The sequence below is a fragment of the Drosophila yakuba genome, chromosome 3R (assembly GCF_016746365.2).
Source record: "Drosophila yakuba strain Tai18E2 chromosome 3R, Prin_Dyak_Tai18E2_2.1, whole genome shotgun sequence".
Lineage (NCBI taxonomy): Eukaryota > Metazoa > Arthropoda > Insecta > Diptera > Drosophilidae > Drosophila > Drosophila yakuba.
In genome coordinates this window covers 17085503-17113495 of record NC_052530.2, presented here as the reverse complement: position 1 = coordinate 17113495, position 27993 = coordinate 17085503, and the positions used below count along the sequence as shown (strand labels likewise).

Sequence of the window (27993 nt, the reverse complement as noted above, 5' to 3'; positions counted from 1 at the left end):
CACACACCAGCGCAAACCGCTCGAAATCGACCAAGCGGCGAGCATCGAACGTCAACATATTGAATAAATATTTTCAGTTGAACATCACAATCCGTTCAAGTCGCGGATAACTCCGAATAAAAGTTTTGTAAGTAAAAAGGAATACGTTAACGTTGATCAGTAAAAAAATTATAAAAAAAGCAGAGATAACGCTGATTAATTCAAAAAAAAAACTGGTCGAGTGCTTTAAAAATCATATTAACTGTGCTAGAATTCAATTCTAATTCGAAAAAGGATTGAACTCAACAAAAAGTATAATTACATAACCAAAACGTTGCCGCAAATCTAACTGCAAATCCACCAAAGTGCCGTGCAATTTGTATCCCTAATCATCCGCAAGTATTGAATAAAATTGAAGATATTTCCAGCTAGAGTCGAAAAAACCCAAATAGAGGTTAAGCACCTGTGCAGTTCGCGTAAAAAACTAAGAATAACGATTCTGGGGACCTTGTCAAGTTTGTCTGCTAACCGCAAGTCGCTATATAGGGTTTCAGCTAAACGCACTCATGAGATATATAAACATGGTCAGTGGGAATTCAGAATGATCTGAAATTCCAGCGGCAGAAATAAGGAGTTTAAGCGGCAAGGATTATCGGAGTCTGTAGGTTTGTCCTTCTACTCAGGAACCAAATATGTCACTAAATATATGAGAAAGTAAGGGAGACATTCTTAAGTTAAAGCTGTAGATGAAATGTGTTGAAAAAGACTTGGTTTGTTATTGAACTAATGAATAAAAGGTTTGAGAATCCATAAGGCATACTCTACAAGTATTTTCCAAGGAAACACGCGCATTTATTCTGCAGCTTTGTATCTTTCGCATTTGAAATCTGATCCACGACCGATCTGGCCCTAGCTGCCAAATGAATCTGAAGCGAACGTAGGCGAAATGCGCCAAGAATTTCCCAGAAAGCTCCCTTCCTCTCAACTCAGTATTAAGTAATATCCGTGGAGAGGCGAGATATTCAACAGATGCCTCGGCTAGCCTATTTTTAGATACAATCCGTGTGTGCTACAGATACAAAGCAGTGAACTAGAGAGCAGCAAAGAGGCGGCAAGCTGCACGAGTACCGCCCAAGGCATTTAGCTAAAGCATCTATATGCGTTAGACCCATTTAAACCAACGTGTGTACATATCGAACTCTAAGAATAGAAAATTCTGTATTCTGAATGATGAAATTCGGAATTTTCCATGCGATAATTTGGGAACTTTGTGTGGAGAGCTAGGTGCTAGAAGTTGGAAAATATCTGAAACCTATAAACTGGGTGCAAGTTCATAAAGGATAGAAATGTGGACTTCCGATTGTATAACCTTTGTATCTTATTGAAAAATTACCCTAGGAAGATACTTTGCTACTTAGGAAACTTCCTTTGCTCCCAGTGATAACATCATTTTAGGATCATGATAAGGATGTGCTGAATATCTATAAACCCCTTTGGTGTAGGCCCATTTCTCGGTTATACAATATATATATATGTCATTGCCGAAAGTTATAAGATGTCATGCGAATTTTGTGCTGAATCAACGCAAACATAACTCAATGTGTCACCTTAATCGACTTATGGCCCATACACATGCAGATTTTCTTATTTATATATACATACATATATATATGTTTATAAAGCGAACAAAAAATTTGCCTCCATTGCGATTTCATTAAAATTCAGCGTATTTTTTTTTGGCTTGCCCGATTGGCGCTTTTGGGCAGTGCCACTTCTCTTCGGCGCATCAGGCTCAGGAATGTAAACAGAGTTTTTAAAAATAAATGCATGTTTAAGGCAGCCGCACAACAAATGCCAGCGATGAGCCGTAATAAAGAATTTAAATTTCACGCGGCGAAACGCGAGGCAATTAGCCGCCGGCTGCACTCGGTTCGAGCCATGACAAATGTTGGTCAAGTGGGTTTCGGGTGGCTTTGGCCAGGAGGAGCGGGGTGTGCATCACTCCAAGGAGGGGCCACAAACCCTCCAGCTGCGTTCACATTGAGTCAGAAGTCAGAAAGCAGAAGTCTGGAGCCACTGCAGCCGAGTGGGTGACTCAGCTTGGGTTTTCAATGCGAGGATGCTAGCTTTAGCTTCATCTGCACTTTACTAATAAGAAAGTAATTTAAAGATATAGCTTAGTGTACATATAAATATAAATTGTATAGCCTCACGATGAGTGGTTCCCAAAAGTATGCAATCAAATGTTTTAATTAAGAGACATATTTAATGTGCGTGCTGTCATTGCAATGCCTGCTTCTAATTTTAAAGACTTATAAGCGATTGCCTGGCCCAGATTCGAATTAGCCCAATCTACTGACACAATTTTGCCCGGCGACAAACTCTCTAGTGGAGAATGTGCCCAGTGCTCCCAGCTTCGCTTGGCTCCCCAACAATCCACACGATCCGATGTGATCTGCATAACTAAACACCGCACTTTCGGCTGAAAGATACTTCAATACCCTGAAAATGAAGTCAGTTTCAGGTATTCTCGTTTAAATGATTTGCTGTGACGAGATGAGAAAACACTCTCAAAGTTCAAGAAATCAGCGAAAGAATCGGGCAATAAAAGTCGCGCAGAGACGCCGGCGAAATATTAAATTCTCAATTAATCAGTTGGCTGAGCCCGAACAATGCGACTGGCTTCGAAAAGGGGCCTTGGGTGACTCGGTTTTGGCCAGGCCGAATAATTTATTGGCTTTGCCACCTTTCCTCCAAAAAAGGCTATCCATTATTGCAAATTACTCGCTTGAATCTTTCTTGAAATAAAAGAACGATCTGCCACTTTTAGTGATAACACGCAGATAAGACGGGCTGATTGCATGGGCTTAAAAGTAAGGATTTTAAAGGAAACATAGATGCATATAAATGAGCTCAGTTTGATCCTCATTTAAAGAAAAAAACCTAATAAGTTGCTAGGTTGATCATAAAATGCAAATATAGAGTTTCACTTTCGCACAAGTCTTGTTTTGGCTTGTCTACTACGCTTTGCCATTGCTGATTATCGCATAAATCTGCTAATTGCTTTATGGGCTGCACTTGTTTAGTTTAAGCCACAATCTCATCCCAATCTCAATCTCCATCTCCATCTGCGTTCCATTGCAGTTTCTTTCGAGTGCAGAGTAGCAAAACAAAACAGACATGGATGCCATCAAGAAGAAGATGCAAGCGATGAAAGTCGACAAGGACGGAGCTCTGGAGCGCGCTCTCGTCTGCGAGCAGGAGGCACGCGATGCCAACACCCGCGCCGAGAAGGTGAGTCAACCCCCTCCCCCCCCTATCTTTCCTTAGCTCCCAGTACACTGAGAAAACAAAAGTTCACTTCCAAAAGTACCAACAGTATCTCATAAAATGATGAGATCAGAACTACTCGTTCTCTAATATCACTTTATAAAGTAATGAGATCAGAGCTTATCTTTCACTATGATAATTTTATAAAGTAATATTTATTTATTTACAAATTTTAAAATTGATTGAAAAAAAAAATTATAATATCTTCCTGTATTCTTTGTATATAAAAAACATGTATAGTTGTTACACTACTTTACCACGAAATTGCTGTTGTCATTAGAACACAATTTGTTTCGGTGTAAGCCTGCAATGATACAGTGGGTGGCTATCATGCTCTGCGAATTGAAAAGCATTTAATGTAACAAAGAGCATAATTGCCGGCTTTCACACAACGCCGTAAATCTTGTTAGCACATGCAATTTCTGTGTATTGTTTTAATTTGTTTTTTAATAACATTTGATTTCATTCGTTCATATCCGCAGGCCGAGGAGGAGGCTCGCCAGCTGCAGAAGAAGATCCAGACCGTCGAGAACGAGCTGGACCAGACCCAGGAGGCCCTGACCCTGGTCACCGGCAAGCTGGAGGAGAAGAACAAGGCTCTGCAGAACGTGAGTTCATCCTCCCAAATATTTAACACTTTAAATTAAGTAGTAAGCTATGTTTAAGATAAGCCTCCATTCTATTCCTTGGTTTCAATTCATTTCAATGGTAAAGTTTAACTTTAATGAATCATATTTGAAACTTTGTTGAATAGTAACCCATTTAGAAGTTTTTTAAACAATTTTGCGTCATCATATTTGCTAAGATATTACTTTGTCATTTTGTATACGAGTTAAAAGTATCTTTTCATTTCCTTTGACTCACAAAAGAGGAATACGCATATAAATATATGCAAATCATTTCACTTTCATGTTATTTTAATCTGGCAGCTCAAATTTAAGTTTGACAAATATTGAAATGGATATAGAAAATGCCACTGAGCGCCCCCAAAACTACTAATTAGTTAAGTCACTTAACAAAATGTTTGAAACACAAGGAAAACATTCCATTAATCATTTGAAAATGTAGTCAGACATTTGTCAGATTTCAAATGTCCAGAATCTTAAGACATTTCCCCTGAAACTTACCATAAGCCATTTACCATTTTAGCTCCTAAGAAAAATACGTATATTTTAAATGCTCCTGCTCAATATTTTGAAATGCATTCAAGGCAAGAAATACACATAAATTCATAAGAGGCGTTTTTGGAGTGACTTGGTGACAGCAGGCGGTTTCTTTTGGGGTGGGGATTGCTTGAAAAAATGGGGCAGCGGCAATTTAACGCCAATTTCATGGCAGCTTGAAATCGGAGAAATTGTTTGGGGAAACATTTATTATGTCTGCTTCTCTGACATTCCAAAAAACATCATAAATTCCTTTTTTTGAATTTCAAACAAAGCAGTCAGCAATTGACACGTAGCACGCTCTCCCACGCTCTCTTTTCTCTGGGCTGGCAACGCCTGTGCAGAGAGGCGCTATTTTTAAATTCGTTGAAAATAGCCAGCGCAAGATATCAAATAACGCACTGAATTTGTCGGTTGGCTTGCCAAAAAAACTAAAATGGTTCTCGCAAAAAAAAGCGCGTACTCTCTATTTCTCTGAATTAGCTTGGTATGTAGAACACTTTTCGTAGTTGGGCCTCAGTGTTTCCAAAAAGAATTCGAATTGCGATTCGTCTTTTGATTGCCACATTTTCGGAAAGTATTTCAAGGACATTTGGCATCGTTTCAAAAAGATCTTAGCAGGTAAAGAGCTGGGAAAACTTATCGCTAGCAGTGGATCCACAAGGTAACCACTTATCAGGCAACCATATTGACATGGCCAAGCCCAGAGCCCTAAATAAATATGACAAAGCGAACGGATGCCTCTGACTAATATCGAAAAATAAAGAAAAAACATAGATAAGCAATTAAATGAATCAAATGCTGAAAAATGCTCTCCTTCTGCGAGAAGGAAATCTGTTTGGTACAAAAAAAAAGAGATTGCTCCCACCCCCACTTTCTCTCTCTCTCTCTCGGTCTCTCCCCCGCTCACTGGGTGGGTGGGGATCCATATTAGATCCTATGCGGATCCATACTGCTGGCTCACTCGCACACGTGCCACACGCAGCGGAAGAGAGCGGGCGAGCGAGAGTGAGAGAGAGCGCCTAATGGGAATGAGAATGGGAATGGTGAGACAGTGAGTTTCCCCATGCTCATCTAACGGTGAGCGCATGGCCCCAAAATTCAAGTACAACACAAACACAACACAACGAGGGGCCGAGGAAAAAGCAGCCGAAAAGCCAGCAGCAGCCGCCCGCTCATAAATCTAGCAAGAAAAACTTAGTTAATTCGATTAATTACAACCAAATCATATACCGGCACACGTTAAATGGAAACCCGTTCGGTCTAATTAAATTTTAGCATAGATCACTACTTTCATTTAAAGCGATTTTAAGTGAAATTCTAGCGATTTGTGTAATTACATAAAAAGTGTTGCGGAAATCGACTCGCTCTATCTCTCTCTGCAAATTTTCACGCGCCGATGAAAATTCGCAAAAGATCTGTATTAAATCATCAATAAAAATAGCGAAACTAACGGTACAATGCGTCCAGCTGTTTGAAATCCGCAACAAAAAAGCAAAAAATCACAAAAAAAAAAAACACAAAACTATAAAACAACACGCACCAAATCACACGGAAACAACAACAGCAACCACAATAGGCATTGCTCATAATTAATATGTACGAGAAAACATTAAACATAGGAACTGCGAAAGTTAATAATGCATATGAATGGCAAAAAGTGAGATACAACAACAAACCCCAAACATCAACAACAACAACCGCAGCAGTTAAAGCTAAGCAACAACAACAAACGCAAAGGCTGAAAAATGCAACAAAAGCCGCAGCAGCAACAACTACAGCGGCCACAACAACAGCAACAACAGCAACAGTGCCACCGTTAGCCGGCAACAGCATTACCGTTAAGCAAGGCCCCAAAATCAAATTCGTTGGCAACGCGGCGCGCCGCCAATCGTTGGCCCATCAAATCAAGCGAGCACATCGCCATTTACTGACCAGCGGCGGTCAGGACAAGCAGCCGCAGCAAAAGCGTAAACATTTTATCCTACTTACAGTTTAATGCGAAATTCAAATTGCCAATTCTACTGGCGCACACGGGCTGCACGTGCCGTAGCAAGCAGCCTTGGACAGTGCGCTTGTAGTTGGCAACGCAGCTGGTGTCGTTGGACTGCGAACTCCACATGATCAGCAAGAAATGCACCGTTGCCAGCACTTCCAGGCCAATTGGTATTTTCGGCATATTCCACACTGGTCACACTGCCCCATCCAGCAACAGCTGGTTCCAGTAAAAAATTCACGTAGCAAATTTGGCCACAAATTATCCAAAAACTAAAGTAAATAATTGCATTTTGTAAATATTGAGAAAGTAACGCAACATAGCAGTTTGTAAATATACTCAAAATACCAATTGGACAGAGTGGTCAACACGGTCAACACGACCCCAAACATTCTCAATCGAAGAAAAACCCCCCTTTTAACATTTCAGAAAAAACACAAGTGCAGCCGCAGTCGGGCAAAACAGTTGCCAAACCGAAACAGAGGCAGCAGAAACAATTGTTCAAAAGTGATAAGGCGAAGGAGAAGTGCAGCAGGCAGCAGCGAAAGCGCGCCGGCACCAGGAGCACTCGCAATCCGAGGACGCAATCGGAATCTTCGGGTCTGTCATCCCGCTGGTGTTCCATTGAGGAGCAGCTGAACCTGCTGGACGACCTGCTGTACTACTGCGATGAGGAGGCCGAACTGTATCTAGCCCAGCTGTACGAAAGGTTCGAGACACTCCGGCGGAGCAGGAGTTCCACGCCAGTGAGCGATTTCTGGAGCGATTCGGACATGGAGCACGACGACTCCAGCACCAGTGGCACTGGCAGCCACACAGCCAGCAATACCAGTCTAGTTCCCGCCTCGCTGAAGCGTCGTGGCCACCAGCATCATCCGCGCTTCTCGGGCACGCGCCGTCCCAATGTGCCCAATGTCCAGGAGATCCTGGCCGCGCTCTATCGCGGCGACTCCAAGAGCGCCCTCTCCAATCTCAGGGGCGAGACGCAACCTCCTCCGGAGGAGGAGCAAACGCAGCCGGAGCAGGTGCTACCGCCCAGCAGAAGCACTTTAAGCCTGCCCCTCAGTGAATCGGTGACCAATTCCCTGGGCAGCAACAGTCCCACGCCCACGGACGAGAGCAGCGTGCAGGATGAAGGGGCCAGCCATCCGGCCGCAGCTTCGATAGCCGGAGATGCAGCCCCGCCAGCAGCCACAGCCACCTCCAAGAGCAAGAAAAAGAAGCGGGAGAAAGGCGAAAAGTCAGAGAAGTCGGAGAAATCTGAGAAATCGGACCGCAAGAAGAAGTCCTCGGGCAAGAAGGAGCGCAGCAAACGCTCCAATGCCATGGAGGTGAGCAGCGACAGCCTGGCCACCGATCTCAGTGCCGGCGCCATCGATGAGGGCATCGCACTGGCCGACGACGACGACAACCAGGCGGCGGAGTGGTCCAAGTTGCGGTGCACCAGCGAGGCGGCCGAGATTGTGGCGGAGCGGGAGGCGCGCCGGAACAAGGGACGCTGTGCGGATTATCCGGGACTGGCATTTGGCAGATCCATCTTCAGTTCGGACACCATGATGAAGTTCAACATCATACGCAACGAGCTGCACAACATCATGAACACACAACTCAAACGGGTAATTAGTGGTCGAGAGACTGGGAGTTGGTTGCACATTCCTTACTAATCTATATATGTTCTCCAAATTAAGCGAAGAAGACACCTTGTTGTTGTTGCTCTGCGAAAGGGGACTCCAAAGTTTGGTTAGGTTCAGCAATTGCTCCAATTTTCGCATTGAAATTGCAAAGCGATTACGTCGTCGTCTTCGTCTTCGTCGTGGTATTTTCGCGATTTTCTTGTTGTGCCTTAACCCTTGGCTGGCCCCAGGGTCTCTATTCGGCCCTCGTGTTTTCTTTTTGCCCTGGGTAAAGATTAAGCTGCGGTATATCTTGACCCACTTCGTTCCTACCACTTATTTCTCTCACCTTTCACTAGACAGAATCGATTTGCTTATTAATGTTGCTTGAACGTTTTTAATAGTGCGTGAGTTCCAAGAAGAGGAATAACTTAAAATATTTCAACAAAGCATTCAATCTTTGAATTTCCCTCTCTGTTTTTAAAAGTATTCCATGAATTTGTGCAAGTATGTTTACTTAATTGCAGCCAATTGTTTAATTAGTTACGCAATTGCTGGAATATCTAACGGTACTCGCCACCGTACCGGCCACCTGTGGCTCTCCCCCTCTGTCTCTCTCTATCGCCTGCTGCTGTGCGGGCGGTAGAAAGAGAGCGTCCGATAAGACCGCTAAATGGTATTGGTGTTTTTCATTTTGCAGTTTTTTTTTGTTTTTTAATTTTGCTCAGTGCGCCGAAAAAGGCAACTGAGCAGTTTGAAAAACCAAAAGGAAAACCCGGCCATTTATGGCCAAAGCATAAAACATGCAGTGCCGCGGCCAAGCTCGATTTGCCAAAATTGGCCAACAAATTAATTATTAAACGCCGATACTCAGCGCGACCTTCCACTATTATTTACTTTTAATTTCTCTTCAATGTCGCCCGGCTAAAAATGGACGAGCGCTCATTGTTTGCATTATCAAAACAATTACGCCATCGCCGGGAAGTCGGGAATAAAGTGTGGCTATATGTAGCTACAGGTGGTTGAGCAGCTCGAAGCAAAGCGGTTAGCATAACGTGATTAGTCATTACGTTGCGCTTACGTTGTTTGCTGATAAGCGTGATAAAGCGCCGGCTTTGTGTTTTCCGCTTGCCGTAGTGGAAGCAATTAGTGGAACGAGTGCGAGTGGGAGGGGGAGAGGTTGCGTTGGCATACACGCACGCACACACCTGCCACACCGCCTTACTCATCTTCTTCGCTGTCCATTTTACATGCCCGATTTTTGCATAATATTATTTGCTGGAAATGACAAAAATCCAAAATATTTCTTCACTAATTAATGCCAAAACAACAACAATGTCGACATGGACAGAATTTTAGCGGCTTTTAACAGGTTTTCCAGTCGCACACATACGCAACAACATGCACACACACACACACTGGCGCACCGTTTTAGGCGAGGCAGACAGACTGGAAGGCAGTAGTTGCAGAAGCAGACAGTTGTCCCGCTCGCACAAACCACCACCGCCGCTTTGACGGGCGATTCGGATTCATTTCCAGTTACGTACTCGTCGCAGTCGCGTCGTCGTTGTCTCTCTCTGCGTTTTTGTGTTTTTGCCACCAAATAGCAATATTAAATATTTATACGCAGCATAATCGCCTGCCAGTTTTGCCACCAAACACTGCCCTTTTAATTCGATCCCAAGCCAGGTTAAAAGCAGTTGAAGTTGAAGCTATCAAAGAAAAAAAACCGGTGGTTCGTTCACTCTGTGTACGAGTGTGTGTGTGTACCGAGCTCTTTCGTTTCGGCCTGTGTGTGCGTGTGTTCCATTCCAAATTGAAAATTAAATTTGGTGTGCTGTCCGAAAAGGCAGAGTGCTTCTTCAGTGAGGAAAAAATCGAGCTCAAGTGCCCAGTCACAAGATAAAAAGAAAGAAACACCCACCAGCTCTGTGCTAAAGCCAAGTAGAAGAAAAAACCACAAAAATGACGACCAGCATTCCACAAGGCACTCTCTTGGACGTGCTGAAGAAGAAGATGCGCCAGACCAAAGAGGAGATGGAGAAGTACAAAGACGAGTGCGAGGAGTTCCACAAGCGGCTGCAATTGGAGGTGGTGCGCCGCGAAGAAGTAAGCTCAGCCCCAGCCACTTACTAAATTTGCTACCCTTTGGTTTGGGCAAACAAACGACTGCGTGACCTGTCTTCTGAATTTTGCATAAATCCTACCTAAATGACGAAAAAAAAAGACAAGATAGTCCAGCGCATTTCTTTAGCCCCCTCTCCCTCCCTCTCGTCCACTCTTTTCTTCGTCCACCGTTTGCCTGTGTGGGAGCGGGACAACGCAAGTGTTTGAAAAGGTGGCGCTCTCTTGTTTTCTGAGCTCTTCCAACGGCTCTCTCTGTAGCTGTTGTTTTTACTCTTTGTGAATTTTTCCAGTCTGGCTGTTGTTCTTTTCGTGGTGAACGAATTTTCGGGCTCAGATACAGGGTGCTTCCGGTCCCGTCCCTCTTAACTCTATTTTTGGGCTAACTGTTCTTATCGCTGACCGAATTCATTCACCTTTCGAATTGCGTGTTATCTCCCGCTTGACAGCACACACACTCGAGCATTAGCATAAAACACACACTCATGCAGACGACCGTCCGACCACCAGTCACTCTCCCATTTACATAAGGCCAAAAAGGAGGAAAGAAATCTTTTGTAAATTGAGCGATTCGGTTGGCCTTCTAGCTTTCTGCTTTCTCAGCGACAAAAAAAAAGCAGAAGAAAAAACGAAAACCGGCTTTAAGTCCGGCAAAGAAGCCACATCGTTTAGCTAGCGGTGTTCTAAATTCGATTAATTATGATTTTTACGCCACGGCCATCAATAAGTGGTTTAATTCTCCTAATGCCTTCCCAGCTTTTTTGCCCGTTGGCTCTGCCATGTTCCTAATTCAATTCTAATTAGACAATTGAGTGCGCGGGCTCCTTTGAGCGCGTGTGTGTGTGTGCATTTGTACATATGACGTCATTGCTGAGGGAGCATAACTTTGAAAACAGTTGAAACTCCATAGCACGAACTTCTTTATTCTGCACGAAGTTCGCCCTGAGGCAGCTTCACTGTATTTTTCCGTTCCGAATTCAAATTGATTTTGAATTTGAAAAGATTCTAAAGCGTGATTTCACTCCCTCGTTGAGTTTTTTCCACGCTGCCAGTAAGTGATTGACATTTCGCGTCCCCCTTTACAAAACGAGGAAAATGAAAACTAAAACAAAACATAATTTGCTTCATTCCGGATTTCTATACAATGCTTTCAATGTCACTCTGCCGCTCATTTTTCCCCCATTTCCACTATTTCCACCATTTTCCCCTCACTTTTCCCTCTTGCAATTGAACGTTGATAATTTCAATGCGCGCATTGTGACAAATTGGTTTTGATTTGTGTGCTTTGCCTCTTGCCAGTTTCGTAATTCGGAGATTACAGCATATGACGCCATCGCTCCGCCCTTACCCCCCTCCCCCAACCCCTCTTCCTTCAACAGGGCCCGCAGGCAAACGGAAAATTTGAGAAAGAAATATTTTATGCTTGAGAGCATCGTCTTTAGCACAGTGTTTTACATTTTCATGGCTTATTTTTCGGTTCATAATTAAAAATGCATCATCACAATGAAAACACGCCCTACGTGTACCGCTCCAATAAGTCTTTTTTTGTTTCTGGTGTTTTATTTTTCGGTTGCCAGGGCAATAAAACGAAAAAAAAAAACAAAAAACGCAAAACACGTAAATTTCAAGGTGTGTGTGACTAAGCCGTCAACAATTTCTGGTACCATTTCTCGGCCACAGTTTTGCATTGGATTTTATGGAGTTTCTTTCGACACTTCAACTATGTTTTTTATTTATTTATTTTTTTTGCACTTTGCCGGTCATTTTTCATACATTCCACAACAATTGGAGGCCATACTCTCGGGCATCTCTGTCTCGCTCCCTCTTGGAACGTGTTCTGTCACCGCTTTTCTTTGCCCACTGATTTTCCCCCCTCTCCTCGCCCGCTTTGGCCCGTTAATAAAGCGTTTAATCTTCAATACGTTTTGTTAATGAGCTCGAAAAAGAGACAGAGTCAGCGTGAGGGAGAGAGGAGAGGAGTAGAGACTGGAACTCCCGCTACAAAACGAAACCCAACTGGAATCCACTCTTCAACTTCTTTGCTTTACTCTTCTTTTTTTTTGATTTGGGAATACCCTTGATGAAGGGGTATAACCAGTTTGAGCAGAACTTGGTTACACACAAAGTATAACCAAACGTAATTCGACTCTTCTTCAAAACTAAGAACAGATCAACAGCACAAAAACGATAAAATCCGATTGATTATTTAAAACCATACCCTATTATTGCCAAAGGCGATAGTAACACGAGGCACACTCCATTAGAACTTGGTTCTTTTTGGACACATATACTGATGACTTCAGAATCAACTCTCTATTGAGGTTTATCAAAGAAACGATGATTTGATTTGGCAAGGGTATATAAACTGCGCTCTGTGCCTTCACTTTTCATTCGACTTTTTGGCATTTTTTCTGGTGCTGCTGGCTCTTGGGCTTCATCGGCGGTTTTGTTGTGCGACTTTCGTGTTTGGAAAGCTGCGTTGCCTGCTCCCCCAATTTGAAATGCTTTTTATCGCTCATGTGTGTGCGTGTGTGTGTGTGTATTTCGTACGATGACGTAACCCAACACGGTTGGTTCCAATTCATAATCACACGATACTTTTACGACCCGCACTCACATCGTTCATTTGGTTCTAGGCGTCGTCAGATGGTCAGTGGTTCAGTTGTTCAGTTGTTCAAATGTTCATTCGCTCACTTAGTCATTCCATGTACATATCAGTACAGTAGTAGCTCTATATCCATCTCTATCGCCATGCCTGGCACCATATCAGTCATTGGACATGGATTTGGACATGGACATGGACATGGAACTTGGAACTGGCACCGGACTGCCTTGTCCAATTGCTTTTCAGCCGTTTTCGATTCAAAGTTTGATTCGCCTTTAATTTTATATACTTTTTTCACCATTTTTGGGCGGTTGCTTAGCGCGCTGTTTTCGCTTTTCATCGTTTCGACGTTCTGCGGCCTCTATAAGGCCATAAAGCAGCGAATATTTTCCGTTCTTTAATGGGTATAGTGTTGTAGACGGTGGGAAAACTCTCGACCGAGCTTAATCGATGACGTCACGACGCCATGAACCTTGTATTGGCTTAATTTTTGGACTTAGTAGCCATATCAGGTAGAGTGGTGTTGTTGAACTTTTGTTTAACTTTGATGGCGAGTATTGATTACACTTGGCCAGCAAAGCAACACGCAATCATTTCATTCCGGTGCTTTAGGGCGTTTTTTGGGGGGTTTGCTTTGAACTTGCCTCATACGACAGCCGCAGCAGCAACAACAACAACGAGGTGGAAAAAGGAAGTTTTCTTTACAGGTGGAAGCCGTGGAAGAAAATGGGATCAACGGTCGACATTGTAGGGAGGAAATTAGGCTTACCACTTTAAGTACTCTAAACGGGGGTTAAAGAGAGCGCAAATGCAGGAGTATTTCGTCATAGCAGATTTTTTTGACCAAACCGACAGTAGGATAGTGTGTTTTCCCAAACCAAAAGTAGCAAATATTTATATATTTATGTGTATTTCTTGCCCCAAAACATATAAGGCTTAGCAACGTAAGAAGTAAAGTAAACATTAAGATTTTAGCCATAAGTGCTCAGCGAATGGATATGCTATATCTGGTTCTTTCGACCATCGAACGTTTGTCTTATAGGCCGAATCCGAGGTTGCCGCTCTGAACCGTCGCATCCAGTTGCTCGAAGAAGACTTGGAGCGCTCTGAGGAGCGTCTGGGCTCCGCCACAGCCAAGCTGTCGGAAGCCTCTCAGGCCGCCGATGAGAGCGAACGGTTAGTACCACGTTACCACCTAAAGTCCACTGCCCCCCTCCCCCAATACCACTACCCAATATACCCAATGATCCCCCACTGTACCCGAATATGTAAAATACTTCTTAAGTTCACAGAGAATTATTAAGCTCGAGTTACACCATCTATACAATATATATTTTTAACCGTATCTGTATATCGTTTCGCAATGCTGCGACATATTCAGGATACGAAAAGCGCTTGAGAATCGCACAAATATGGAAGATGACAAAGTAGCTCTCTTGGAGAACCAATTAGCGCAAGCGAAATTAATCGCAGAAGAAGCTGATAAGAAATACGAAGAGGTATAGTCTACGAATTCTTTTGCGGAATTTGGTCTCCGCTCTAGGGCATTAGGGTTATTAGGCTCTGCTCCTTGAGGTTAGGTTCACTTGGTCAACATTTGCGTTACTAATTAGGTTTTGGGTCTATCTATCTATCTGCGCTCTCTATTTTCTAATTTCTAACGACTCTGCAACAACGACGATAACCGTCCTTATAATAATAATGGTCACTTTTATAATGATAACGATTATGACGATGTATCTAAGTTAGTGTGTAAGACTTTCTGTAAACAGCACTTAGTTTGCCCAGTTCAAAGACGTCGACCCGCCGCTGGAACTGGAACACCATGGATCTGCTCTCAATTCTTGTAAAAACTTTGTAAAATGATGTATAAGACAGCATGTCCTACTTAAGCTTATGGTAGTCTATTAGTCAAATGATGTTAAACAATTATGTCCAAAAAAAGATGAAAAATCCCCCAGTGATTGTAATGAGACGAAGCCTAAAGTGTGTTTGGTTCTTGGTCTAAATCCAGTCTAGACTAGTCCGTTGGCTTAAATACCTTAAATACCTCCTAAAATAACAGCTACCAAATTGGTTGCACATCCATTTCATTTCGCTTCGATGAAGCCAAACACAGTTTAAGCCTCTTGCTTAACCCTTTCCGCCTCCCCTAGTGTCCCCCTTCCCTCTGTAAAATACTTGTTAATTAAGTAGAAAATTCCGAATTGTTAACTCAACTGGCAACAACAAATTTCTGTCTCTTTTGCAACAACAACCACGACCAACTACAATCAAACTGCAATATTCACAAACCAAAAATGTATCTCTCTATGTGAATGTTTGTGTAAAACATCTATTTGTCGTAACAATTGCAACAACTACTACAACAACAACAACTACTACAACAACAACCACACTGAACACCCCACGATGTGGACGATGACGTCGAATGATTCTCGCGATTCTCGATGAAACTTTTCGGCTGTACCAACTGCAATTCCAATGGGGAACGGCAAATCATCGCTAACCACTTGGTCACTGTCTTCTATGGGCATGGTCGTCGAAACCGATGGGGTCTATATATGTACTCTACCATCTCTACTATATATACGATATATATAGTGCTCGCAAAATTCTTGAGAACCGCGCCCTTGCCGATGAAGAACGCATGGACGCTCTCGAGAATCAGCTGAAGGAAGCGCGTTTCCTTGCTGAGGAGGCTGACAAGAAATACGATGAGGTGCAGCTAAAAACCAATTTGTCTTCTATTAAGCTAAGCAACAATAATAACAACAACAACAGTAACAGTAACAATATTGAAATCAGTAATGCCAGCGATATTGGTGGCACCAACAACAATAACGCATCCAGAACTATTGCATCTGCTGCTGTTGGTGAAGAGACTTCCACCTTGTCCTCCACAAGCCACGAACACAACAATAATCCCAACAACGACACCTGATCTGGTTCCTTTGTCAAGCGGCTATCAAAGTGACTTGAATTTGAGAATTGAATCTAATTGAATTGAATTATACTGATTGATAGAGGGTTAAACGAAACCCGAATCTTGGCACAGAAATCAGCCAGCGTGTTGATGCAAAACTTGTGCTTACCACGACGATTACGAATGATGCTTGAGGGCACCTAGAGCTTAGATCTAGATCTAGACCTAGATCATGCACCGCCCGCCGCCCGCCTGACAATATGCAATATATATACGTGTATAGATTATGACGATAATGATGATGATGTATTAGTCGATGTACATATGTACAATGTAAATCCAATCCAATGAACTTTTGATCCTAATGTGTGAGCAAAGCCCCACTATTTTGGAGCCTCTGCTCGTGGGCGTATTTTAATGTGTAAAATACCAATGGCATTATGTAAAGTAATTGTTAAGCGGTCCATACAATGTCCACAAGTACTCTATTAATCTATTAATTGTACTCAATGCTCTTCCACGTATAAACAGCTTGAAAAGCATATCGCCCATGAATTGATTGTTAAAACTTAATTGTAATTGGGTTAGTTTCTTCACTTGTTCTTTATCTTTTTACTTTTAATTTTGATTTCCATTCGATTTACGTATTTGTAAAGAAAATGTAATTTATACTCACGTTGTATGCATAGAGAAACACCCCTTAAGTCTATAATTAACCCATGGAATTGTCTAATTTTGGAATAATATTTTTGCAAATTAATGTTTATATAACATATTACCTACTACAAGAATATATAAATACAAATATATAATTGCAGCATAAAACTTATTTGATATTATTGACCAATGAGATGGAGCAGATAATATTTGGTTACTTCATGATGTTGTACATTTATAGGTGGAGTAGATATGGGGCCTGAAATTGTAGCTATGATGTAGAGTTCTTTATTGCTAGCCAAATTACTGTTAGGAAATAGTTGAATTTAGATATGTGAAGCTAGAAACTTGATGCATCTACCGTAGATTGGCACTGGGGCTTACTGCTTTGATGGATTGCCAGCACATCTATGGGTATATGGAGTATACATTTCTAAATGTCTTTTTCTACACCCAATAAGTCTTGACTTTCCCAATCCAGGGGTGGCCTAAATGCCTACGTGTTGTGCACGTCAATCGGATCGAAAAAATATACCAACTGATAAACTACAAGCGCAGATAAGCCCCATTTCTGCAGTGCTGTTCTTTGCCTTTGCTACCTTATCTTTTTCGCAGAAACTAAGGCAAAAACAACGATTGTATGAAAGCGTGAAAAGACGAGTACAAAATGGAACCCATAGCTGGGACCGAAAGGGGAAAAGGGTTTGTTTAACTGGCGGCGATAAGAGAAGGCCGCTCCCCAAACGGGGCAGATTGTATTGTTGGATTCGAGTAGATTTCGCACGCCCAAGCTCATGGAGCCATGACATAAGCGCCTAAAAACCCAAACCCTGGCCAAAACGATCGATGATGCATTGCGCGAGAGGGGATCACTTGACCCTCAGACGTTGGCCAATGGAAAGTGACGTGAGTCAGTGGCCAGGAATGTGCGTGGAGCAACCAACCACGCTTCCAGCTAAAAGACCTGACTTCACTTCAGTCGTCAGTCGCCTGGCCATGCTTGGTGCATTCTCTGCGTGAATCACGGGGATCTTTTAAACACACCGGAAGATATCAGCATGGGGAGGAAATTAAAATCAGTTTTGGCTAACAGGGCCATTAAAGTTTATTGGCTTTGCCCCTAAAAGGGTCAAGATATTTCCACATTTTTTGGTCAGAATATACGAGTTTACTGGTTTCCGAGTGACGATTATTATAGTTTACCCAAATATTATAATAGGAAAAAGCCAATCAGTTCATCTCAAGATTCCTATATGGTATTGTTGAATGTTTACTGTTGCCGATAGTAACTTCCTGTGGTTGAGATGGCTTCATATATAATTGTTTACAGATTTTATGGGAAGACACTAGGGACTTTGGTTTCCGGGAAATGTACAACAAATTTGAAAGTAGCAAATATTGTAAAAACTCCTGAGCAATAAGTTATGCTGCATAAACAGCTTGAGTACAATAAATAAAAGTATGGACATGGAAGAGTCACATGACAAGCACAAGTTTTAAGGGATAAACCACTGAAAGCAACACAATAACATTAGGCTACACAAATTGTTTTGTTTATACTAAAATATGCAAAGGCACCACACAAAAAAGATCATACCAAAACATATATAATACCATTAAAATCTAATAAAACTACATCTAAAGCTTTGATGTTTCATTTACTAAACGAAACCTTTGTAAAATCCATGAAATTAAATACATTTTCTATATGTTCTCCTGTACACCCGACGTTCCTTGTACTATACCAATCAATCAACAATGAACCAATGAATCCATGTGTAATATTATATGAGAAAAGGTTGCCCGTAAATTGGCCATGGTTGAAGCCGATTTGGAACGTGCCGAAGAGCGTGCCGAGCAGGGTGAAAAGTACGTTATAAGTCCAGATATAAATACTTATTGTTCAAGTTGTTTGAAGCCCTTTGAAGTCTGTATGTGCCTAATAACGAAAACAATGTTGAAACTGCCGCCACAACCTAACCTCATCTAAAACCAAAAAGTGAATCTTATATTTTTGCATTTCCCCCCGTTGAGTTTGAAATTTGATTTTGTTCTTGTTTTTCTAGCTAGCTAGCTTTTGCCTATATGTTCATAATGTTTGGTTAAAAATGTGAATATCCCAATGTTTTGTATGACAGAAAGCATGCTATATCTCAAATAGTTTAGATCAATCAAAAGCACAAACATGGAGAGCAGTTCGGGCGAGGAGTTTGAGAGTTCTCTGAAAATTTCCATTCAGTTTCACTGGGTGCAACAAAACGCCAGAGTTCTGGTGCAAAAGCGCAGTGAACTCCACTTGAGGTGAACTGAGAAAATAAACTGCAATGACCTGAAGTTGCAGGTCAATGCGCTTTATAAACCGCTCCCAAGATCGGAACGAAATGACAGAGAGTTTTCAGCTCCTTGGCCCAACTGCTCCGTGGCCATGGATCATGAATGAAACCAGCACAGTATTCACATTTTTTGCCAATATGCTGCTTTTGGCCAGACACGAAACTAATCTCGAAAACTGTTTTTTCCATGCCATCCGTAACCCATGCCACAACCAATACAAAACCAAACCAATCCAAATGTGTGTACTTAACACAATGCTAACACCTTGCCACGCCCCCGCTATGCCACGCCCCCGCCATGCCGCCTTGCCGCCCTGCGCCAAAAAGGTGGCCAGAAAACTCGTGCTCATGGAACAGGATCTGGAGCGTTCCGAGGAGAAGGTCGAGCTCAGCGAAAGGTTTGTCCACACTGCCAAGCCCCCACATCAGCCTCCTATTCTTCGCTGTCTTTCTGCCGTTTTTCTACTAACTGCATTTGGTTGAATATAAGCCAAGTTTGTTTCTTTTGTGTTACGCGCAATCTAAGCCCGAGATGCGCAAATATTTATTTATAATTTCCATAGATATTTATAACCGCATAAATGTCGCCACGCCAACGAACTGAAAAAGTGAAACCTTTTGAGTAGCGCCGGTCCAAAAACAATTGTTTTTATTATTAGAAAAATATTTGCCAGACCTTCGCATCATGATTTGACGGTTTTGGTTTCGCGTCTCTTGGCCAAGTCAACTTAACTCATCGCCTCCATCGCCAGGCAGTCACAAGATCTTTTTCGAAAGTGAAGTGCTGTCAGCTTGGAGTTGGTCAAACGTCTTGTGTTTTATTTTTGCTTTTTTTTTTTGTGGCATTGCTCGGGCATAAATTGCGCTTGAAAGAAACCATTATATTTAACAATTGCATGAGTTGTGCTATTCTTCTTCATATCCATTGCAAACGATCTGTGGAGCAACTATTTAATTATCAACCTTTTTTTGTGTCATCTCTCCTGCGTGCCAACAGCAAAATTGTGGAGCTTGAGGAGGAGCTGCGCGTGGTTGGCAACAACCTGAAGTCCCTGGAAGTCTCTGAGGAGAAGGTCAGTATATCTAAAGGTTGCCTAACCATAGTACCTATTGCTCCATTGGAGTTGTATTTGCCAAACGATTTAAACAAACCATTCTTAAATATTTCAATTGAATATACCCAAATTCCCCAACCCCAACCTCCACCTCAACCACCACGCCCCAAACAATTTGCCCACGAAATGAACAAACAACAACGATAAAAATGTAGGCCAACCAACGTGAGGAGGAGTACAAGAACCAGATCAAGACCCTCAACACCCGTCTAAAGGAGGTAGATACTAGATACGATACAAAAACGCCAATCTTCGCACCAAAAAGTGGCCCAATGCAAAGGGAGCTTCCCAGCCCGAAATCCATGCGAACCGAGTGTCCAAACCAGCGGATATATAAACACTATCTTTTGTTGTTGTTCTTCATTTTGTTTGCTTAACTTAATAGCGGTGAATGAGAAGGGTATTCGATGCAATTTGCCCTTTTTCACAGAAGGGAATACTTCAATTGTATTCGTACTAATTCCCTGAAAATGTCTACCGACATGAAATTCGTTTACAGATCAAGCGAAATACTCCTTTGCCATTTTTACTAATTTATATTTTCTGTTCTTTTTTCATATACTTGTTTAAATGTTGCCGCTAAACAAATGCCAATTATCCAACGCTAATTTGCGCACCTGCTGGATGTTTACCACCTTCAAACTGATTTACTTTTGCATGAAAACCTAATTTATGTTCTATAAAATATGCCTATAACACTCACACCAAAACGCTTGCCCAAACCGAACACCGAAAACTGAAAAAAAAAACTGAAACCCATAGGCCACACAAAAAGAGGAAACCTTTGAGACGCAAATCAAAGTATTGGATCATTCTCTGAAAGAGGTATTACGACAGAGTCGAACTTCGAACTTTTTTTCTATGATAAGTATAAGCTGTGGTCTCGGTGAATCGGATCTCTGGTGTTGGTTAACAATAATGCAAATTCCACTAAGCTTACTCACTTACTAAACTAAGACTAAGACTAAGCACTAAGCACTAAAATTAAAGCAAAAAAGAAAATATTGAATTGCACAAATCGTTATTCTCAATTTTAAATTTACTGTACATATTCGTCAATTCGACATTTAATATTTTCTTTTATGTGACATTTTACAACAAACGCTTTGTGAAAATACAGCAAATGAAACGGAATTGCGCAAGTTATGAGTTTAAGATCAATAGATTGACATAGATCGATATAGATCATTATAGATCACTATAGATCGCCATAGAGCGTATGTACATCATGGGCAAGTATCTGTGAACCAATCTCCCGCATAAGACGTGTGTGTGTACATTTGTTCAAAATTGAAAACAACTTTTTGTGCATTGAGTGCAAGTGGGAAAAACCGTAGAAAAACCCATAGAAAACGATGAAACTTCAACAAACAATTACAAATTAGAAACCACTCCTAAAGCTACTGCCTGATTAGCGGCAATCGAATTAATTATCGCTATGTAGACGATCGAAATTAATTCAATGAGACATTTATTTCGGTAGATATTTTACCCAAGATCCTCAAAAACTCAAAAACTCACACCCTCGCACACACACACACACAGCCACCCAATGTATGTACGTGAACTTGATCTTGATCTATTGATCTATTAAACTATAATTTGTTGTATTTTCCTCGACGTCTAGGCACGCGCCAATCAGAAATATTACGAACAGGAGCTCATACAGTTCAAATTAAATGTAGAAGCTGTAAGTCGCCGCAGATATGCGTTGGCGTTTTAATAGAGATCATAGACATTATATAGAGAATTATAGATTCCGTCGAATTGCGATCTTAACAGCATTTTCTGTTTCATATGCAGTGACTGCGTAGCCTCCACCAGTAATCGTTGCTCTTATCATTCCCCTAATGACATTTAATTTGTCTGATTTAGGATTTGTCTAAAAGCCCCAAGTACACAAGCGTCAGCAGTTTGTAAGCATTCTAGTTTAATCAAACCAAAACGATATACTCTATTTCTAAGTTGTTCAATTGATTGTTTTGTTAATCTTTATCATAACTTTATACACTTTTATTAACCACTTTCATTTCGCATTTGGTTATGCACTAACGTTTATTTGTCACGTTCCATTTACTTAATACGTTTTTCTGCTGGTTTTGGTAGCATATTTGGGAAGCTTCTTGGCTAGTGAAGTATTGATCAAACTTAAGTTCTGAATAAGTTGCGGAAATTTAAGTTTTCTTATTCAGAACTTATGTTTTGCAGTCGGGTAAGAGATGAAGTTCGGTGCATTTGACTTCTTCAACTCTTGCCGGCATTTGTAGCCACTTTTTGTAGCTTTCTCTCCACTGAATATTAATCACTTAACTAACTCAACTGTTTTACCCTTTTCCCTCCTTCAATCAATCCAAAGGCTGAGGCTCGTGCTGAGTTCGCTGAACGCTCCGTTCAGAAGTTGCAGAAGGAAGTCGACAGGCTCGAAGGTATGTCCGTCAAAGATTTTATACAAATTTTACTGAGAATGTAGGAGAAACTTGAAAATAGCTGAGAGACTTGAAAATATTCAAAACTATGTGTGTAGCAGTATTTTAAATTAAAGTACAACATGAAAGTGTTATTCTTGTTTATTATGATTTATAGTTTCTATAAGTAGGCTCGAAATTACTTTCCTTACTCCAAATCCAGTACCGATTGTGATCTAGTGAACTATTGATGTACCTCGATTTTGTATTTATTATTATTTATTTTAATGCAACATTTTATAATTTGATTTTCCATTTTGTTTACTTTTCATATATAATTTTGTTGTTATTGTTATTGTGCTTAACAAAATACAACTTGCGCTGCTTGCTAAAACCAATTGTTGCATGACCTGCCCCGTCCGCCCCAATGCCCCAACGCAAAAAAACTGACCAAAAATCGAAATCGAAACCAGATGACCTGCTCAACGTGCGGGGCAAGAACAAACTGCTGCAGGAGGAAATGGAGGCCACCTTACATGACATACAGAACATGTAAACAACTAATTTGCTTATGTAAATTAACTAAACTGCCTGCTTTGACGTCAAACAAAAAAAAACACCCACGCACACAAAACTGGCGCTTTCCATATCTAAATACTAGAGAACATATCTCGACTCAACTCCACACCGCCCACACCACGCCACGCCCACCACCCATACGAGACAAGATCCAAGGACGCCGACTTTTCAGTGTCTTCCATGCGGATGCGAAAGCCATCTTCGAACGCCAAGCAACGGGAGAGTTAATCAAAAATAGCGTTAAACACAACACTCTAAACATAAACATAAACTCGATGAAAAGCAGATGGAAGGGCAGAAACTAAAGCAAAACATTCTCGTAGCACAAGCGCATTCCAATTCACGATTCGATTCGATATTTTCGATTACGTCGATACACTTTCGATACTTTCGATGGCACTTTGCCAATTTCGAAAATTCGGTTGACTGGCAGCTAGCGCCATTTTACTATACTGTTGCAATACTATTTCGTTGAATCAAAATTTAATAATTTTTAACTTTTCAATTGATTTTACGCCTGCTTTTGCTACCCCTACCTTGTTTTGTTTTAATTTAAACCTTAAATTGTACTTGTACGTGTACTTGTACTCTTGTATTTGACGAGATGACAACTTGGACAACACACGCATTGCCGCCTTCTTTTTAGTTTACGTGTATTGAATAGAGAGACAAACAATCGCTGTTATTTATATTTAAAGAGTAAATTCTACGCTAAAACTTTGTATTTTGTCGCCAGCTTAACTGTATTAATAATATGCTAATGTTTACCTTGTTTATACATATTTAAACAAATTGTCGTGTTTGCAAAACGTTGTGTAATATTTGCCTACTTTTAAGTTGCCGCCACGCCTACCACCCCACAAACTATAACCGCTCTTCCGATAGAGTTTTCAATTCCACAACAAAAAGACAATTTTAGCTAGCGCACATTATTCATCATTCCAATTGCGAATCGTCCACCGGTTCAGATAACTTTTATTTAAACAAAAAACAAACAAAAATAAAACAAAAACCAATTTCCACACACTAACTAAAAGATCTTCTGATTCTGAATACCGTGAAATGAACACCCAAATGAAGATACGAAGAATGCTGCAACAAGAAATGGCATTAAAAATTCTAATTTGATCTATTTACGATTTACATAAATTAATTATTTATACTTTAATATATACCTATACAATACATATACTATACAATACATACCATGCTGCTGCAATTGCACAAATAAAGTATTTTTCGAAAAACGTATGCCCCGCCCATCCATCGATCGTCCAGCGTTTAGTGTTTGCCCCGACTCTGTGTGCCCCACCCACATTTGGCCACCACTGGAGGTTCTATCGCCCTGCTCTCTCTCTCGAATCTGCTCTAATCCGACTTTCTAACCCCTTGAACCACCACCAAAAACAACCACGAAACCACCACGAACCACCACGAAACCACTACGATACCACCACACCCATTCGCCACGCCAGACGAGATGATCAAAGAGATCGAGCACTATGCCCTCGTCGGCGACCAGCTGGACTGGACCTTCGTGGAGATGATGGGCATGCCGCCATTCTACAACGAGCGCTACCCGAAGCCGCCCACCCCGGAGCTCACCGAGGAGGAGAAGGCCGCCCTGGAGGCCGCTGCCATTGCCGAGGCCGAGGCGAAGGCTAGGGCCGAGGAGCTGGCCGCCCTCCGCGAGGAGGCAGGTGGAGAGGCTGGGGAGGGTGGTGCACCAGCGGAGGGCGCTGCTCCCGGCGAGCCTGGTGCGGCAACCGAGGCCGGCGTTGAGGCACCACCGGCCGAACCCGAGAGGATCCCCACGCCACCACCACCGCCACCATTCGAGTACTCCATCGATCTGCCCCCAGAGGGTGCTGAGGTGCCGTACGTCAGGAACGCGGAGCCAGGAGACTTTGCGCCGCCGGCAGAAGCACCACCAGCTGAAGGAGCTCCACCAGCGGATGGAGCCCCACCAGCGGAAGGAGCCCCACCAGCCGAGGGAGCACCAGCGGCAGAGGGAGCTCCACCGGCAGAAGGAGCACCTGCACCTGCTGCGCCCACTGAGGGTGAAGCTGCTCCACCAGCACCGGCTGCAGAGGGCGATGCCGCAGCCGCACCGCCACCAGCACCGCCGGCTGAGGGAGAGGCTGCTCCTGCAGCTGCTCCGGCACCAGCTGAGGGTGAAGCCCCTCCAGCACCACCTGCCGAAGCGGCTCCCGCCGCTGAGGCGCCTCCTGCTTAGAAACCCCGAACATGTTTTATTGCGATCAGTGAAAATAGATGCAAGGATCTCTAGAAGGATCTCGGCGTTCAAGAACTGGCCAAAGTGTTTTCCTTTTCACTAACTATTCAAGTCCCTAAACTCCCAAAAATAATAGTTGATAATCCGACAATGTAAATAAGCTACAATGTATATAATTTGAAGTGTTCATCTTCCATGGGAATGTCATTTTGGTGTTTCGCGGTTTGTGAGCCCTTTCGCCTGCTCCTCCTCCCAGCCATCGAATCCCACTGTTTCCCGCCCAAGATTATTCAGTTTACTTCTCGATTTACGCTTCTATTCCGTTTCACTTTTTATTTGATTTCTCTCTATACTCTATCCCCCGTCACCATCGCTTGTATTGCTTTTCTCACAAACATCTTCGCATACCGATCCTGATCGCCATAACCAGACGACCTAATCGTTGAAAAAGAGCGCTATTGCATGATTGGCGACAGCTTGGACGAGGCCTTCGTGGACCTCATAAAGGGTCTGGAGCCGTTCTGGAATCCGCGCAACCCCAAGCCGCCGACCCCCAAGCTCCCAACACCCACGCCAGAGGAGCTGGCCGCCATGGAGGAGGCACGAGCTGCAGCCGAAGCCGCCGCAGCTGCAGAAGCGGAAGCCGCAGAAGCAGCAGCCGCTGCAGGCGAACCCGGGCCAGATGGTGCGCCCGCTGCACCCGGCGAGGAAAAGGCACCGCCAAAGGAACCCACTCCGCCCAAGGAGCCCACTCCTCCACCACCACCACCACCGCCATTCGAGTACTCGATCGATCTGCCCCCAGAGGGTGCCGAGGTGCCCTATGTCAAGAACTACGAGCCACCACCACCCGGATCCGAGCCAGAGCCGGTGCCAGTCGCGGAGGGAGATGCTGCTCCGGCGGCAGAGGGTGCTGCTCCTCCGGCTGAGGGTGCTGCTCCGCCAGCTGAAGGCGCCGCTCCTCCAACTGACGGTGCTGCTCCTCCAACAGAGGGTGCTGCTCCTCCAGCTGAGGGTGCTGCTCCTCCAGCTGACGGTGCTGCTGCTCCTGCTGAAGGCGCTGCTCCTCCAGCAGAGGCTGCCGCAGCTCCAGCTGATGCAGCGGCTCCAGCTGCCGAGGCCGCTCCAGCTGAAGCCCCTGCTGCCGAAGCTCCCGCCGCCGAAGCTCCTCCAGCTGAGGCCGCGCCCGCCGAAGCGGCTCCCGCTGCTGCCGAAGGCGAGGCACCTCCAGCTTGAGACCAGCACACATCGCCACATCCGCGCCAGAAACCGCTGCTGCACTTCACCGAAAGAGAAAACCACTGCTACCACATGCTGCCCTGCTTTTAAAAACCTAGTTAAGAGCACGTTTTTTATTTTTGAAATAACGCAAAACGAAATTGAATTAAACATTCAGTTAGCCAAAGCATTATAAAAACGAAATGCTGCTTTTATTTTCTGTTCCTGCTACCTTGCTACCTTTTTCATTTACTTTAACCTAACAGCTAGCAGAACACAACCTCGCCGATTCTGCGAACTCGACCGCTGGCTTTTTATTTATTTTGCCCGAACAGAGGTAACTATCATCGGTTATTGTCCAGATTATAAGTTTTCGTGTGAAGGTCCTAGTTTGTGTCAGGTCTTAAGTGTAATCCTAATGATTTCTTATGCGTTTTTATTAATTTCCGTTCCTTACTCTTGCGTTCTTTTATGATTTCACACACACCAACTCGAACAGACGACCTGGTCCTGGAGAAGGAGCGCTACAAGGACATCGGAGACGATCTCGACACCGCCTTCGTCGAGCTCATCCTCAAGGAATAAGCGACCCGACCTTGACGGCCCCTCGCACCCACACCAAAATCGATCCGCACACCTACTTCATGTTGTGGCGGCACACCTTTCGATTGTTTTTACTGTAGCATATTCGTGGGCGCACTGTACTCACTGTACTCGTATCTTTATATCTAGATAGTAGCCTGCACTTTTGCACTTTTGATTTGTGTGTTTCGTAGATGACTAGCTTGTAGATTGATTTTGACTGCGGACCAATTGGAGGAAGCATCGAAACAATTGTGTATTTGTTTGACTCAAACGTTTTTATTTATTATTTGTATCCAAACTCTAAGCAATAAAGCAGCCAACTGAAAATCTAAATCCCCATAAACTTCGTTTATTTATTCCACCTGCTGCAGACGAGGTGAGCAAAGGTAAGGAAAAGTACAAAACCATCGCCCAGGAACTGGAGTACGCCGATCTCAACAACTACTAGGTGGGATGATACCCACCTGCTTCTTGAGGAGGAGAACAGCAACTGCAGCCGGAACAACTATGGAAATGAAGAACAAATGGAGTCCGAAGGCATTCGACGTCCGATTTACAAATTATTTTTAGCATTACACTTCTTCGCCTAAGCATTCCAAAGCCAACTTTCTTACATAAGCGCGAGAGGGTTACAATAAAGTAAATTTTTAGCAATTACCAATGCAATTTATATGGAGCCTAAAGTTAAAGAGAGTTGTGTAACGAACAAACGCTGCCATTTTCCATGAAACCACATTCCAGCTCGAAAAGTATGTGTAATATTTTAAATACAAAACTCCAGAAAGCCCACCACTCAATATCGTTAATCACCATCTTTTTAATCAAAAAAAAACTCAGAATCGCTTAAGCCAGAGTCAATTTCCCTTAGCTTTCTGTTGCTTTTAGTTGACGGCAGTTGGCGAAGTGTATCTACAAAATTTCTATGGCCTTTGTATATGATTAAAGAGCAAGAATAAGAAGTATATGAATAGAATATATTAACGAAGACGTATAAATTAAATTTACACACTTGTCATAGCTTTTGTAATTCTATGAAGCATGCAAAACAAATATAACAATGTATGTATTTTTATTTACCACTCAATATTTTTACGATCAATAAACTGAAACCATTCTTTTGCATATAACA

The 27993-nt window shown here is 42.7% G+C and overlaps 2 protein-coding genes across 27 annotated transcripts; one reads left to right on the top strand and one right to left on the bottom strand.

Moving 5' to 3' along the window:
• The first annotated feature begins 2 nt into the window (after positions 1 to 2).
• On the top strand, positions 3 to 27991 carry LOC26536335 (tropomyosin-1, isoforms 33/34). Of its 26 annotated transcripts, none has more exons than XM_039376507.2 (10): positions 3 to 127; positions 3124 to 3273; positions 3792 to 3917; positions 13853 to 13986; positions 14192 to 14309; positions 19054 to 19124; positions 19724 to 19799; positions 19997 to 20059; positions 22198 to 22267; positions 25492 to 26483. In XM_039376507.2, the coding sequence occupies exons 2-10, from the start codon at positions 3160 to 3162 to the stop codon at positions 26295 to 26297; spliced, it is 1578 nt and encodes a 525-aa protein (XP_039232441.1). In that variant the 5' UTR covers positions 3 to 127; positions 3124 to 3159; the 3' UTR covers positions 26298 to 26483. The 26 variants fall into 26 exon arrangements, with proteins under 26 accessions (XP_039232441.1, XP_039232440.1, XP_039232442.1 ...); XM_039376506.2 differs by lacking the exons at positions 14192 to 14309; positions 19054 to 19124 and adding exons at positions 15415 to 15532; positions 18192 to 18262 and having other exon boundaries at positions 4 to 127; XM_039376508.2 differs by lacking the exons at positions 14192 to 14309; positions 19054 to 19124; positions 25492 to 26483 and adding exons at positions 15415 to 15532; positions 18192 to 18262; positions 24301 to 25136 and having other exon boundaries at positions 4 to 127.
• Positions 8297 to 9340, bottom strand: LOC120322000. The gene is made up of 2 exons (XM_039376518.2): positions 9152 to 9340; positions 8297 to 9093 (listed from the first exon to the last, which is right to left on the bottom strand). Exons 1-2 carry the CDS (start codon positions 9308 to 9310, stop codon positions 8992 to 8994), a joined length of 261 nt encoding a protein of 86 aa, XP_039232452.1. The 5' UTR covers positions 9311 to 9340; the 3' UTR covers positions 8297 to 8991.
• Positions 27992 to 27993: the final 2 nt, after the last annotated feature.